The sequence below is a fragment of the Squalius cephalus genome (genome assembly GCF_949319135.1).
Source record: "Squalius cephalus genome assembly, chromosome: 20".
NCBI lineage: Eukaryota > Metazoa > Chordata > Actinopteri > Cypriniformes > Leuciscidae > Squalius > Squalius cephalus.
Window position 1 is genome coordinate 10,566,970 of NC_137141.1, and position 16,623 is coordinate 10,583,592.

Consider the following 16,623-nt stretch of genomic DNA (forward strand, 5'->3'; position numbering starts at 1 on the left):
TGGAGGTACCATGGTACAATAATGATACGAATTCGGACAGAGCTCTCCAAGCTTGAACTTTGGAATGCAGTGAAATCCGAAGCTTCTTCGCATGAGCTTGCGTTTGGCAGTCTCCTGCGTTCGCATGTGTTTGAGTACAAATCAGCTGAATGAAAAGTGGCTTTGTTCATATCTCTAACCTTAAAAGCAATAATAATTCACGAGTTCACACGTACATGAAATCAGATGTAGTAATTTATGCGTATTTGGCGTGCTGTCCGGGAGAGGGCTCCGAGCTCGAAATTTGGCCCGATCCCAGAGTACTCCCCCTTTTACTGGGATAGAAACCAGCCAGGAGTGAGGTGATGGGGTGGTGGAGGGATGCTGTGAAACTGTCATAGTACAGAGGTGAGGGAAGGCTATATTTATACCGGCTTCCTCTTGTGCTGATTGGCTGATTACCTGAACGTGCTCCTCCCGAACTTTGTTACATGAAACTTCATTAATACGTCGATGTCTGGCCAGAACCTCATGTCTCCATGTTTCTTCATTGTTTTCAATAAATTATTACTAATGGTTACCCTTTATGTCTGTCTGTGGGTTTTGCAAATAATAAATCAATGAGAAGCAATTAAAAATAGCTTGTGACTAATACTTGTATCCTCAAACTGTCAGTCAAACCTCGTAACTCAACCCTCCTCTATCATGAATGAAGTGCCGCACGCAGTTTGGCCAGTCTCTGCTAGTTTGCAGTGCAAAAGTAATTAAAGAACTGGTTCTTTGAATAAGTACAGCATTTTTTTTACTCAAGAAACACTAGATATATATATATATACTTTATATATAAAGGCTAATGTTTTATGAATTTGAAGAAGAGTCTTAGTTTAGCATTTGTCGTCGAGTCATAGCAATACTGTCTTAAATAGACTGTGCGTAGCACTTCATCTTTAATAACATGAGATTTTGTCCAAATGACAGAAAAAAACTGAGCACCCACATAGCTACAGTAAACTTTATAACCACTAAATTGAAGAAAATGTAATGAAATACTTCAGGTGCGGCCGTTCTAATGACGGCCAAAACACGTACAGTATGTCCTAAATTCTCAGAAATTCCCAGGTCAAAAACCTCGTAAGTCCATTTCAAGCTTGATTTTGGTAAAATGTTAATAAAGTGTCTGGCCTGATATAAAGCTACAATATCAACTTTGACAATGCAGTGTTTAATTATTTAATAAAAATACAGTGTTTTTTCATTTTCCTGTAGAGCAGAGTGTGTTTGGAGATACGAGGTTTCCGCCCGACAGAGACGAACAGTGATGCTTGTCTTAGCGAACACAATAACTAAAATCGAAAAGCACCAAATTCGTTTTTCACAGAATGCACCAAATGGTAAACTCTGTCCAGTGGAATTGGTGGAATGGCTCCTGCATCCCAGCGCCTTAATCACACAATCCCTGCACAAAAGAGCTGCTGGGCCGCTGAAGAGAGAGCAGCCCTGCATTCAACCGGCCAAAAACGCACAATGGGGGGTTACAGCATTGAGTGGATGAATAGGACCCTGCCTGGAGGCCCAGAGGGGCCGTGGTTCATCTCTAGTACATGATGGGGGGATGGAGGGGTGACAAATCCCACAGATAGCAGGTGAAAACCCTGCTGTGAGTGTCTATAGACAGAAGATCTGCCAATAAACAAGTTCATCACAACAAACAAGGATCTGGCATGCGAGAACGTCTCATTGGCAAACGCAGAAGGTGACTGGGAAACTTACATTACAGTAGGAGGATTCGGTCATGGAGGGACTGGGTGTGTCGGTCCAATTGGTCGTGTCCACGCTGTTGGGCTGCTTGTTCTGCATTTCGTATTCCTTCAGCTGAGGGACAGTAAAATGCATGTTGGGGGCGAATGTTTGGGGGAGTAAAATCAAGTCCCATCCTACACTGTTTTTATTGAGCATTCTGTTATCTTGTAAATGCATCACATTATGGAGGCAAAATGGGTTGTGAACCATTTCATACCCGAGCCAAGGCTTCCTCCACGGTGATCATCTTCTCCTTCACCATCATCATCAGCTGGATGCGTTCTTCATCACTCATCGTGATCTCACTGGCCACAAAGCCAGGATCCTCCCCTGTAGATCAGAGGTCAAAGGTCATACATGTCATCTACAGCAATGTTATATCTAGATTTAATCTTCTAGATATGAAGATCTAATGAAATTGTGATTAGAAATGGGCGAAGAACCTTTCGGTAGCGCTCGAACGCTCCCTTTCTGTGCCTTGCGGAAGTTTTGCCAGAACGATTTGTTTTTCTTTCTGTCCCATCTCCCTGCTGTTAGAAACAAAGTTTTAAACTCAGCAAATGATTTAACTGCATGTTTCAAAAACATACGAGTAAAAAAAAATGAACGCTGTTTTTTTTCCATGATCTTAAAAGACTTTATCTCAAAGAGTTTTGTAGACAAATATTAGTAGTGCCTAATAAATGCTGTTCTTTTGGAATTTCTATACATGAAAGAATCCTGAAGGAAAAGGTATCACTATGATATGACTATGAAAATGTACTCAACATGAAGCATCACAACTAGTTTCAACATTGATAATAATAAGAAATGTTTCTTGAGCAGCAAATCATCATATTAGAATGATTTCTGAATTATCATGTGACACTGAAGACTGGAGTAATGATGCTAGAATTCAGCTTTGCATCACAGGAATAAATTACATTTTGAAATATATTCAAATAGAAATAATTATTAAATTGTAATAATATCTCATTGTTTTTACTGGTATTTTTGATCAAATAAATGCATCCTTGGTGACCATAAGAGACTTCTTTAAAAACATTAAACACTCTTACTGTCTAACAAAGTAATTTAATTGAAAAAAAGTATAATTTGGATCAGCGAAGGAAAAAAAAACTTGAACTCCTTCAACCGTGTGTAAAATCATCCCAGGATGCACCACATTAAGTTCATTGAGAAGTAGAACATAGTCATACTAAGGAAAGAGTATGTATGTCTATAAACATCTGACTGACATGTGTTTTTTAAAGGGTTCACATGACTTAATAAGATTTCATAAATAATTGTATAGTGTTTTACAAAATAACGCTGTTTAGCCTATTAAGCATTTTTATGCAAAACAAAAATGTAGACTCACTCTTGACTTTTTCCAATTTTAAATCTCCCTGATACTCCCAGGTTTTAACCCCGATTTAACTAGTTTTTAGACAACAATAAATCAACAAACACAAAACATGTTACTAACCGGATCCGTCTTCAGAGCTGGACTTGTTCATTGACTGCCTGTAAGCAAAAGTACAAACATGCATGAACTCCAGCAAAAGTGTCTCCCATCCAAACATCGTCACACAGTCTCATCTCACCTGCTCTCCCACATTATTTTCTTCATGTTCAACCCCTATCCATTCATTTGTAGTAATCTGTCTGTCCTAACTGGTGTCCATGTTGCCTGTGGGCCAGTGGATTAGACTCAGCCGTCTGTCAGAGCGAATAAAGACACATGCTGCTGTCGGCCGGCATGCCACACCACACCTCACACAGCAACAATGGAGGCTTTTTCACGCACCGGAGGGGTTTTAGAGTGACAGAGCGCTCACATGGCTTGTAAATTCCGGTTCTCCTCTCTTTATTTGTCTTTCTCTCAGCTGACGGGTTCTGCTGATTTTAGCATGTACCTGAGATATCTTTAGCCTAGGGCTGGGCGATATGACCAAAAACTTATATCATGATAAGAGTTTGATATATAGTATCACGTTATAGTTACTTTTGCTTTAAATAAAGTTTTTATATCAAAATTTGATACCATTGAAATTTCATAAATCTCAATTTCAATATCACAACCAACTAGTACTATTGCTCAAGCTCACTGAAGACAAGAAAACAGTCAGTGATAAAATAGGGACAAAGAAACTAATTACAAGCAATGGGACAAAAAACTACAATAGAACAAATACACAAATGAAATAGACCTACCTGAAAACCTCAAGCACTAAATAAGGAATTCTATAAAAATTGTTGTTATCAAATGTGCAAAAAAACACTGCATAGTCTTCATTGTGTAAATTAAATATACATTTACTCTTATTAAAGTTACAAAAGCGATTCAGTTTAGATCAATGAGATTGTCTGATTAACATTAATGGCACAGACTAATGGAGCAGGTTTACTGTCACTTTAAGATCAAATATACTGTTACACATGCGCTTTCTTTCTCAAATCGGTTTACTTTCTTACAGCATAAATGACTGTGTTTACAAGTATAATTGTGTCTACCGGTATATCACCCACCCCTAGACAGATACATTCAAAACTGCAAACAAATGTGTCTTAATGCTGCATGTTCATTATTTTTATTCATCATGTTAAACAATTTATAGAAATTATATTTTAAATACACATTGACATTACAAATAATTCTTTCACCAAGTAACATTGATCATTAACTAAACTATCAGCTGTTTACAGCACAATATAATAGAATTTATTTGCGTCACCTATTATAAAACAGAGAGTTTACAGAAGGGTTCAAAAGTTTGGAGTCGATAACAGTTTTAAATGTTTTTGAAAGAAGTCTCTTATGCTCAACAAGGCTGCATTTATTGAATCAATAAGAGTAAAAAAAGTAATATTGTGATTATTCTTGATTATCTGATTATTCTGATTATGTTAAAAATCAATGATCACTGTTTTGCTGCTTAATATTTTTGTGGAAACTGTGATGCAGTTTGAAAAAGAAATCTTTTGATACATTACAAATGTCTTTTCTGTCCCTTATGGTCAATTTAATGCATACTTGCCAAATAAAAACATTAATTTCTTAAAAAAAAAAAAAAAAAATTTATCGACTCCAAACTTGGGATAAGTATGGCTAATGTGCAACTTTCGGCTAATTGTATATATGTTATGTAGGCTAATATTTATTTATTAATTGCTTTTTGTATTTCCAATGTGTGAACAGCTTGTAACACAATGTAATTAATGGTTTTAATAATACAAGCCTGTAGACTGATTTTTATGTGAAGGACTCGGGACGGTTTTGCAGAGAAAATCCAAAGGATGTGATGGTTGTGCTCACATCTAGAAAACCTCTCTCTTTCATTCAACGACACATGAAATGAATGCATACAATGTTCAAGATAATATGTTGCTAGCTGCAGTTTACTTAACGGCCACCGGTGTCGCTAATAACAAGGGTTTTTGAATTTTACATAATAGCGCCTTTAAGCTAATGAAAATATCACTTGGTGAACTTTTTTTTTTTTTTTTACTAATTACCATGGATTATTTTTATTGAATTTAGGTGCTATTTATAAATGCAATAAACCCTGAGACATTTTTCCATCATTTTACAATTATTTAGGGGAGTTTCACCATATAAAATCCTTTAAATAAGGTAAAATCACTGTACCATGTGGTGTTGTGAAGTTTAGCGGTTTATTTCACAATTATTTTGACCATGGCTCATCCAATCAGAATGCAGTTCATATTGTGAATAATGAAACAAAAATAACTAAATTGACTCGTGCATTACGTGTATTAACATGCTGATGGTGGTGATTCAGATTGTATCTCATCCGGTGGACAATGAAAGGAAGGAAAAAGAGAAATGAGGAAAAAAGGGGTCAACAGGAAATGCATGCATCATCTCCAATGTCCTGATGGCCGGATGGGTTTCATTGTTGAGTAACTCTCAGGGCTGCAGGGTCTTATTTAGGAATGTCCAGGAACTCAAAATATCTCATTATTTCTCGTTATGGAATCTTAAACATTTGCATCTAGAAAGTCCCATAATCATGTTTCTTGAAACGAGCACAGTTTGTAAAGTCTAGAGGAGAAACACTAAAAATGCAACAAGATGTCATGTACCTTCTCTCGACCTCAGGTGTGGACACGGCGCTAGACAGCCCCAATGACTCCTGGGAGGGAAAATAAAGACATTTTAGACTCTTAACAGCAAATAAAGAGTGCCTTTCCCACAAAAGCACCAGTTCCTGGACGGGTCATTCTGTGATTAATCCACCCACCTGGATTTCCAACCGCAGCTGAAGGGAAGTTGTTGATTCAGCCTTTGCCTGAGAAACAAAGTCACGCAGAAAGTTAAACAAAACACTCAATGACAAACTGTTCATTCCTTCAGTCTCTGATAACATTATCTTGCCGAAACCACATGACACATCTCACCATCATTTTCATTGTGAAGCAATATTTATAAATATATCAGTGGTGTGGCAGTGGTGTTTTAAAATGAGGAGGCAAAGTCCTCCCTTTTTGAGCAAATCAGCATATGAATGATTAGAATATAGAATATTAGAATATATTTTAGAGAATGAGGAATATAGAAGACTTCTGAAAGATCATGTGACAATGAAGACTGGAGTAATGATGTTGAAAATTCAGCTTTGCATCACAGGAGTAAATTACATTTTAAAATATATTTAAATAGAAAACAGTTATTTTAAATTGTAATATATTTTCACAATATTCCTATTTTTACTATATTTTTGTTCAAATAAATGCAGTCTTGGTGAGTAAAAACATAAAACATAAAAAAACATCTTACCAACCCCAAACTTAGTAGTGTACGGTAGTGTAGGTGGAGTTAATAAAGGATTCAGAAGTGTACAATAAGCCCTTAAACAGAAGCTTATGTGAGTGTTTTACCGTCTCTGCTTCTTGAGACACTCTGCGTTTGCGTAACTCCTCCATTCTGTCGCACACTTCGCTGTAAGACGTGCTGTAATACTCTGAATACTCTTGGGCCAGGTCCTCAATGTTACCCAGAGAGCCATCCTACAACACACAAACAATGCACTTATTATTTGCAGTTTGAAAACAGCAGTGTGGAAAAAAAACGCCTTTATAATCATCGCAAAACTGTGACGGATATCCAGTTCTCAGACCAAACCACACTCAAAAGAGCAGCTTTGTGCCTTTGAAAGCTGTTTCAGAGAGACTCCAAGGGCCCTATCATACATCCTGGCAATGCAGCGCCAGGCGTCGCACGCAAGTGCTTTTTGCTAGTTTCAGCCCTACGCAGTTATCATTTTCATGTCCTGCGCCACTTTGTTTAAATAGCAAATGCATTTGCGCCCATCTGTTCGCCAATGGGCATGCTGGTCTGAAAACGAGGTGTGTTCAGGAGCATTGTTGGCGCATTGCTATTTTGAGGCAACTGAAAAATACTATGCCATTGACCAACTGAAACCTGGTCTAAAGTCAATGGCGCAATATTTTTTTATTTATTTAAAGAGCTCGTTAGTAATGTGCGCCTATAGGCGGGTCCAAAACGCACGTACACTTTGTCCTGTAGATGGTCTGCTTGCGCACTTTAACCTCGCGCACGAACAGATCCGTTTCCTCGCTAGAGAAGCGTTCAGTTTTTCCGCTTGTAAATTCCGTCATGTAAATAGCGAATCCGCCATTGCGCAACTGGCTTTTAAAGTGAATGGGAGATGAGACTCATATTGGTTTATTGCATGTTACACCCAAAACACACCCATTTCTCATTAAGAGAATAGGGACAACCCTTTTAGACCATGCGCCGGGTGCGCCGACCATTTTTCCCGTCGTTAAACTAGCAAAATGGAATTCAGACACACCCTAAGTGGGTGTGTTCACACTAGGCAGGTTTGGCTCGATTATAATGAACTCTGGTGCGATTGCTCTGTTGGTGTGGTTAATTTGAACAAGTGTGAACGTTGAAAAGATTAAAAGATTTGTCTCAGTCTGCTTCCAAACAAACTTGAATTTCTAATTAAATATGAACACCAACAAGGACCAAAGACATGTAATCGAACCAAAAACAGGATGTGATGTCACAAGATGTTACGCTAAAAGGACAGAATTCTCAAGCATACCTGGTTTTTCTCACAGGCCCTGTCCAAAATGGCACACTTCTTATGCACTTTCAGTATTGTGGACTTATAATGGCTGCCATATGCACTGGTCCTTTAAGTCCATGAGACCGTAAGGTGTCCTATTTAGTCACTTTAGATTTCAGAAGGGTGCTCACGAGCGCCCCCTTTGCGGTCGATATGCGCCCTCAATGCACACTATTGTCAAGCCCACAAGACACTTTATGTCTGATTACAGTCAATATCCTGCTGGCCTTCATCATACTGCAGAAATACCTCTGGGATCAACAGATCCATGAAAGGAGAAGCCCAAACTCAATATTCACGGTCAGAAGAATTCAACTTTCTCTCAGCATGTCTTCCTGGTATTGTATGACACACAGAGACGTGACCTCTCTTGTAAACTTAGAGAGCCTGAGGTCAAAGCATCATCTCAAGATCTGCAAGCTCATCTCCTAAAAAATTCCCTCAAATATTTTTAGCACACTGAAGTTTTAGTCAACTATGTCACCCATAGCAAAGCACACAATGTCTTTTAGTGGTGATGGGAAAGTTTTGGGATGCAGGGAGTCTTACGATTCCAAACAAAATGATAACAATCTCTTTAATAGCAGACAAATAAATATTCAGCATGTATGAATAGAAGAATGACTAAGTTTACAAGATTAAATGATGTGAAAAAAAAAACATTATAAATGTTCTTCTAATACAAAAACTCTCAGTTGAACTCAGTGTGAAATGCTGTTGAAATGACCCAAGGCACTGACAAAACATATTTGACATTAAAACAATGACATTTAAAAGGCTACCATGTATTTTCATTATTCAGGTCAGTTGACAAAATATCAAAAAACATCTCCCCAGGAGTAGTATCAAATCAAATATCAAATCAAATGTGACATTCAATGTAAAGTGAATCCAAATACAGTACTTTCACTGTGCAAATATTTATAAAAAGACAACAAAAAATGCTGAAGACATTGGATGCTGGCTAAAGAGGACATATTTAGACATTGACTAACAGCCACACAATTCATAATAATTAAATATTATTATTAATATGATTACATTTCATTATTATTATTATTATATTATATTATTATTATATAAAATAGGAAATATATATTTTTATTATTATTATTATTAAAATAAAATAAAATGTTGAAGACAGGATGCATGTTTAAGAGGGCTAATTTAGTTATATCATTTACTAATATTAATAATAGTAATTAAATATAAATCAATATTAAACATGATATAACTATTAAATCAATATTATTATTAAATTATATATTCAATATATTATATTACATTACAAAATAAATAATATTTTTATTTAATAAATAAAATAAAATATAAAACCTTTACATAAAAAAATAAAACCTTTCTGGAAGACACATAAAAACTCACCAACTTACCAGGATATTCATCAGGTCTGCCCATACATATGAGAAACTGTCTGTCGTGCTCAAATCCCCACAAATGTCTTGATCAGTGTTTGTTTCATTATCCATAGTCAAAAATATAACACTGCTCCAAATATAAGACTAGAGTTTTAAAGGAACATCCTTACAGAAAGCGAGAAGGCAAGAGCCAAATGTTGTTCATCCTGTCTTGAGATGGGAAAAACATAATGCCTCACTCATGGGCAAATTATTGAAGTGAAATGCACAAATCTGGAAAGTCTTCTGGCTTTAACGCTCCTGCTGTCCAACAATCAAACCACAGCCAACTGGAGTCAAACAGCATGAGATTTAGTTACAACACTTAAAGCAGCCAATGAAACTTGTAAACAAACCAAACGGAACGAAGTGGAGAAACGAGATTCACTCCAGTTCTTTTAGAAAAACCTTTAAGCTTTCCCTTAATGCTCCCCTGTACGAGTGCAAAAGCCCCTGGAGCCTGTCCGAGTCTCCACGCACCTGCGCGCTCATCGCTGATGTTCACAGACACTGAGCAGCTTATTGAGGGTGATTATTATTCCACAGACTGAGCAGCGCTGTGCTGGAGGAAGTGACACTTCCAAAGACTCAACTTGGCTCAGATTTACATGCATCAATGAGCCCTCAGAGACGTCCATTCAACACCCCGTCAGCCTTCCAAGACATAAACAAGGAAATTCATTATAAAAACAAACACCTCAAGCTAAATAAGAAATACAGATAATAGTTTAACTGATGAGTAGGTCTATATGTTAATGTCTGTCAGTATTTAATAGTCATTCATTAGCATCACTATTATGACTGTTCATATTTATTAATGATTGAAGATTAAGGAGATACTTATCTGACAAACACTTTACAGTGTATTGTGATCCTCTATGTGATCAGACTTAAGATTTTCACTTGATTTTAACCACCTTGCATTACCCGGAGGACACACACACACACAAAAAAAAAAAAACTAGCAAACACCTAGAACACTGTATCAATTACAAAGCAATGCACTAATATGATTTAGAATAACTTTTAGAGTAGCAAGGGGACAGCAATGACAGCAAAAACACTCAAATTAGCAACTGCTTAGCAACGACCTAGCAACCATTTACAACATCCTAGCAACATGGCAACTGTTGGCAAAAACCACTCGCATTTTATGAAGAAAAAAAAAAAGACAGAAAAAAAAACCTTTAGTTGCATTTACTTTAACTATAATTGATGTGTATATTTAATTAGGTTATTAAACCCTTAGTAGTAATGTAAAATAAATGTAACATTTCAATTATTCGTATTTTATGGAAAATAAGTCACTTTTTTTGTCATGTGATCCGTGCAATGAACTTATATGATGCAGTTTTACTTTAAATAAATTTGTTTAGGCGGAGTTTATACATTTTTAAAAAAAAATGAAGTAACTATTTATGTTTGCTTTATACTTACATTTTTCATTCCTGCTCTAAATACTGGTAAATTTAAAGGATTTGTTGTGGAGTGAGGGGTTTATAATGTTTGCAAACATTTCATTGTATTTACATTATTTATTATTTACATTATTTCTGTTTTTTCCCCTCTCAACAATACAATTTTGACAATTTAGAAAATGTGCATTTACTGTATAGTTTTGAACTTACTATACATAAACGACCCCCACAAGTCAGGTGAACCCTAGACTAATTTTAAAAGGGTCATGATATATATATATTTTAATTATTTTAATAAGTTCCTTGAGGTTCACTTATAATGTTAATAAAGTTTTAAATTTTTTTGCAGAAAAACGATCCAGAAAAACAATCGACATTCCGTATTATTATCTCTGTCTGAAATGATCTGTTTTAAGGGATCCGGCCACTGTTATGATTGGCTAACATAGGAAACAGTATCAACGCCCACTCGCTGTTGCACGTGAGTAAGTGTTTTGAAAACATTATCCATATAAAATACAATTTACAGACAAAGCATTATGAAATCTTTTACGGTTTGTGATGCGGCTGCTGTCAGATTCGATACAGCTGACTGCTTCATCTTTCAACAGAAGTTTCTTTGCAAACTCTCCATAACACTGTACCTCGTTTGCAAAACAAAATGCTCCGAACAAATATATAATTCTCCGACGTGATTCAGAAAGCCATTAAAACAAACCATCAACTTGTTTCCGGTGCTGGAATCCTTCTGAAATCTGTACAGAGACACAAACGAGCTGTTTAAAATTAGACGCGTCAAAGCAAACGTTCTTTCACACTTTTGATGTTACGTTAGTGAACGAATCGTTCTTTTTGAACGAATCTTTTAGGTGAACAAAACGTTCTCGTTCTCGTAATCCATTGACTCATATTTCTCGTTCACTGAAATCCCTCCCTCCACAGCAGCGTGGCGATATTAGCAGCCATGCGCAGCTCAGTGAACCGGGTAGCTCTGTGGACTTTTTCAACCTGTCAAGACTAAACCTCGAGCCAATAGCCTTCGAGTATGAGATGTGACGAAGCATGTGATTTGTTGAATGTAGCGAACGAATACGCCCTTCACTGACCGTGACTGAGTTGCTTTTTGAGTCTGAACGAGAGAGAGAGGAGTTGAACGAACTGGGACATGTCGTTCGTGAACGAAAAGAACCAGTTGTTTGATCGATAATGATGGCGAACAGACAGAGCTAGGCTTGTGTAGTTGGCATATTTGCATCAAAGAAAGAAATTTACAGTTTAATAACGCAAGCTGATGGTTAAATGTAACAAATTAACACTGTAATTTTTTACTTGGTTTGAGCTAAGTGGGCGAGGGGTACTTGACATTTACTTGATTTGAATTGAACGAACTGGTACATTTCGCTTGTGAATGAAATGAATGAGAGTACCATGTAGATCAGTCATTTAGCATGTGATTCAATCTCATTCAGCAATCAGCAGAAAGCGAATGCAAAGCGCAGTTATAGGTGTGCACATACAATTGTTTATATATTCATATTTAACATACAGAACATAACTCAACGTTTAATATAATCTCAGATTTATGTCTAAATGTCTGACCAAACAATTAAAATGTTAATTATGTAAGAAAACATTGTGCTTTGGTCATCTGAACCACTAATTTAGACACACATTTGAACAACGCCAAAGCAGTTTTTTTGTAACAAGTAAATACATTCGTTGACTTAAAGGGGCATTCCACCCATTTGAACTTTGTTTTTTATTTAAAGTGGGTCATATATGTAGTCGAAATGTAAAATAAATTTTGAATTTGGTGCCTTCGTGACCGAGGAAAGACAAAAAATAACTTCAGGATGCATTTGTATGAAAGACAACAACTCCCACAATGCACCACATTGCACAGCTCCGCAAGCCACTCCCACTAATCCAGAAAGCGCATATCTGCCTATAAGAGAAATCACTCTTCCGTCTACAAGGCTAGCTACCACCAGAGCTTGAAATTCATTTCACATTCACACAAAATGTCTAGTTAGTTGGCGAACTCATTAGTGCATTACTCCTCGTTTGTATTTCTTTCGAAAAGGTAAATTATTGCATGGTACCTGGATGTTCAGTCAGAACATATGCGGTGCGAAACTAGGATAGTTCTCAACACAAACGTCCGTGTCCTCGTCTGATTCAGAGATTTCGTCCAGGAGAAATTGTCATCGTTGAAATTCTTTGCCGCAGACGGACTCTATCTCTGTGTTCGTAGCGGTTCGTAGTTGCATAGTGAGATCACCGGCGCCACCAGTCCGCCCTAACTCGAGCCAGTCCGGGCTCCTCGTCCGCGGCAGGCAGGTCTTCTGCCTCGGCTGCTCTTCGCTATAATGCGGCTTGTAAAGGTAGCCACAAACACCTGATTCTAGCATCAGACTTCCGAAATCCTCTTCTTCTATATCATATTGAGCACTCTCCTCCGCTATTGTCATTACTTTACATCTGTCTCCACAGCGCCTGTTAGCTTAGCTTCAAACAAGATGGAGGATATTGCTTTCAGTTTCAGAGAGTAAAGTCCCACCCACTGATCTGTAATAGGTCTGTAGCGTGAGCGGGTCCCGCCCCCTGGGAAAGATGAGGAACTAGTGCTTGTAGTCTCAACAGAAATCCCCCCCTCTTACACTTCCTCCTACAATGACGCAAAATGACGATTTTTGCGTCATTGTAGGAGGAAGTGTAAGAGGTAAATAACTTGATTTCTCCCGTCTCAGGGGAAAATGAGAGAGTGTTGCACGACCATTCAATAGTATGACTGGGTTTCTAACAATGAAAAGCTTAATGCAAATGGGTGGAGTGTCCCTTTAAGACATAGCACAAAAGACACTCTTTTTTGCCACCTGCAGGCGTATTTATGTAATATGAAGAAATTGTCACTGAACGAATCAGTGAACGAATCTGAATGAATCAATTTGGTGAACGAACTGGAAAGAATCAAAAATTCCACCACTAACTCTTTCCATTTGTCCTGTTGTCGACCGTCACAATTTCATGCAGTATGTCAGAAACTGAATGCGCATCTGTATTCTGTATCCAGTGTAGACAGCGTTAGTGATTATAATGGGTTCTATTTGCTTTTGACGCTCACATCCAGTGTAGGCAAGGGTCAGCTGTTAAACGACTGAATGCCAGTGGGCGGGGCCTATGGTGCGACGCTGTAAAACTATTAGTCGATGTCTTGCTCTGGAGGTGGCCATATGCAAATGTATTCGCCTGTGTGACATCACAGATCCTGCAATGCCAAAACGAGCTGTTTTCGGAGCTTGATTAAATGAATGCATTTGTTTTTAATGAGGAGGCCATTTTAAGCAATGAAACTTCCAGGATGTTTTAATGGTACAAAGACCTATGTCAAAAGATCAAGGCACATTTTTCTACTAGCTGAATTTGAAAATATTTAGCACAGTGTTTAGCACTGTCCAGATGGTTTAACACACTCATTCCGCTCAGTTATAGTTATACTGAGGTTTATGCTCTTTCTGTGTTCTCACAGACACGGTCTAAAAGTAGAGTGACCACTGTGAAACTCTGACCCACTGTTTGTGTTTCTTTCCCCACAGTCCTCCAAAAAAATAAGGAAAAAACATGGGAGATAAACATGGGAGATCTCTTTTCAAATAATCAAACATGTCTTGGGTTAGACTGTAAACTGTAATTTGCTAAAAATGGCTCAAATGCAGTGTCTTCTTCAAGAAAATGCTGTAATTTAATATCGACGAATGCAGAGCAGATCTGAGGCACAGAATAGATTCTTATACTCGTGAGACGCTTCCTTCATTGGGCTGAAAACATGCGCATTCCTCCACCGCGAGAGGCACAGGGGTCTCGTGGTCGCGCTCTCTGTGACTGGCTCGACTGTCCTCGAAGAGAGAACCATTCATTTGTTAAGTGACATGCCCTCCAGTCAAAGCTGCGCGAAATCTGGCCACTTTTCATCAGTTAAGAAAGGCAGCGATGCTGAAGAGAAAAGCTCTGTGACGGGACGTCTCTGATCTGAGCTGCCCAACACAGCCGGCCTGTGATAAACACTTTATTATGGTTCAATCACATGATCTGCTCGCTGTCTCCTATGTGCAGCCTTTTCATTGCATGAAAACAGCAATTTTCAAGCAATAAAAAAGAGCTATGAGCAGTGAAGCCACATGTATATGTGCATGAATGTGAAAAACTGATCATAACAGCATACAAATGATGCACAGAAGAGAGAACTCTCACAAACCTTATGAACAAAAAAAAAAAAAATATATATATATATATTACATTATATTACATGTTAGTTTAATTTTAATTTGTATATATTTTATTTATTCTCAATTGGGATTGTCATTGGATTTGAATATTTATTGTAATGATTTTTTTCAATTATGGTTAATAACAATTTGGGGAGAAAATATGCTTAATTGTCATTTAAAAAAATAAATAAATCACATATTAAATGAATAATCCTACAAGTAGACAGAGCAATATAAATTATTTCTTTTGATTATGGTGTAAAATGTGACCTGGACATGTTCTTGCCAGGTTTTGAGAGATTCACTCTTAAATAATCCACTATTAAGGATTATGTAAATCACCTTGAATGAATGTTAAGTATTACCTTCTACATAATATAAATGCTAATCTGAACATAAATGAGCCAGCTAGTGCAAAATGTATTCAAACATTGCATCAAATATCTCAAGCCAATAGTGGGACAGGAGCATGACATTCTACTGTAGTTAAAAGGTTTTTAAATGAGGTGCAATGTCACATCACCCAGGGAACATATCATGGGCTCAAGGGTCTCAGCATGTGTCGGGACGAGCAGCAGCTCATTTATCTTCTCCTCTCTGTGTACGGGCCGCTCTGTTGCCCTCCTCATTAACTGGGGAACCCTGGGCATGATGAATGAGATGACGGGGGTGAGGGGGGATTACACCCGCTATAATGGCTCCAATTCCCCGGGTTATCTGTCTGGATGACTGTATGGGTAGCCGAGGGTCACGCCACGTTCACCTCAATTAGTTTTCAACAGCTCCTGAGAGACGATATCTCTGAGGGGAATGTGTCTGTCGCATCGATTACACTTCATACAGGCTACATGAAGCTACATCAGCTGACTGATTACTTTAACAATTATTACAAGTATTATACTTTTTTATATAATAAAGTGCCCCTATTATGCTATTTTAAAGTCTTCGAATGTTTTGGAGGTCCTCTACAACAGGTTTACATGCATCAAAAGGTCTGTTTAATTTCCTCATAATATACATTGAACATCATATTTTTCAATGATTCTCAAATGACTTGATGGATGAATCAGCTCTCTAAATCTCTCCTTTCCACGAGCTACTCTGCTCTGATTGGTCAGATGGCACAGTCCGTTGTGATTGGTCTACCGCGTACAGTGCCTGCCAGAAAATAACGGCAATTACTATAACTGAACTTCAGCTCCATCCGGAGGCTCCTAATTACATTCAACATGTAAAGACAGTAACGAACAATGACGCTGATTTTACCATATCAATCTGAGTCCGATGATGAAACATTGGAAGAACTAGATCTTCAACCCGAACCTCCATGGCAAGGATGACTCAAACTGAGTGTATCACTGAGATACACGTCCTGTTCGAGGTACATTATGAGATGTTGCAACTGTAATTCCTCACCATCAGCATTAACAAGTGCATGTTCATCAACAAACCGATGTGTAAATCAATTTTGTTTTCTGGAATAATGCAGTATTTATCCATGCACATCATTATGTTTTTTAAATTATTGAGCCCTTGTAATCTTTAATCAAAATAACTTCCTTCCCTCTGTCAATGACATCTCTTCTCTGATGATGTGTTTACTGGCATGAGGGCGGGGCAACCTGTCACTCACATGAGA

The 16,623-nt window shown here is 37.6% G+C and overlaps 1 protein-coding gene across 3 annotated transcripts in view; it reads right to left on the reverse strand.

The window, feature by feature from the left end:
* Positions 1 to 16,623, reverse strand: part of sash1b (SAM and SH3 domain containing 1b) — a 106,480-nt gene that overhangs the window by 16,488 nt on the left and 73,369 nt on the right. For 2 of the 3 annotated variants that reach the window (XM_079852435.1, XM_079852437.1), the window contains exons 2-8: positions 6,664 to 6,792; positions 6,027 to 6,074; positions 5,869 to 5,918; positions 3,248 to 3,285; positions 2,223 to 2,309; positions 1,997 to 2,109; positions 1,750 to 1,851 (exon numbers count right to left, since the gene is read on the reverse strand). In XM_079852435.1, the coding sequence (XP_079708561.1) occupies positions 1,750 to 1,851; positions 1,997 to 2,109; positions 2,223 to 2,309; positions 3,248 to 3,285; positions 5,869 to 5,918; positions 6,027 to 6,074; positions 6,664 to 6,792 (567 nt within the window). Of the gene's footprint in view, positions 1 to 1,749; positions 1,852 to 1,996; positions 2,110 to 2,222; positions 2,310 to 3,247; positions 3,286 to 5,868; positions 5,919 to 6,026; positions 6,075 to 6,663; positions 6,793 to 9,274; positions 9,433 to 16,623 lie in introns of those variants that run through there. The other variant, XM_079852436.1, reaches the window with a different exon arrangement.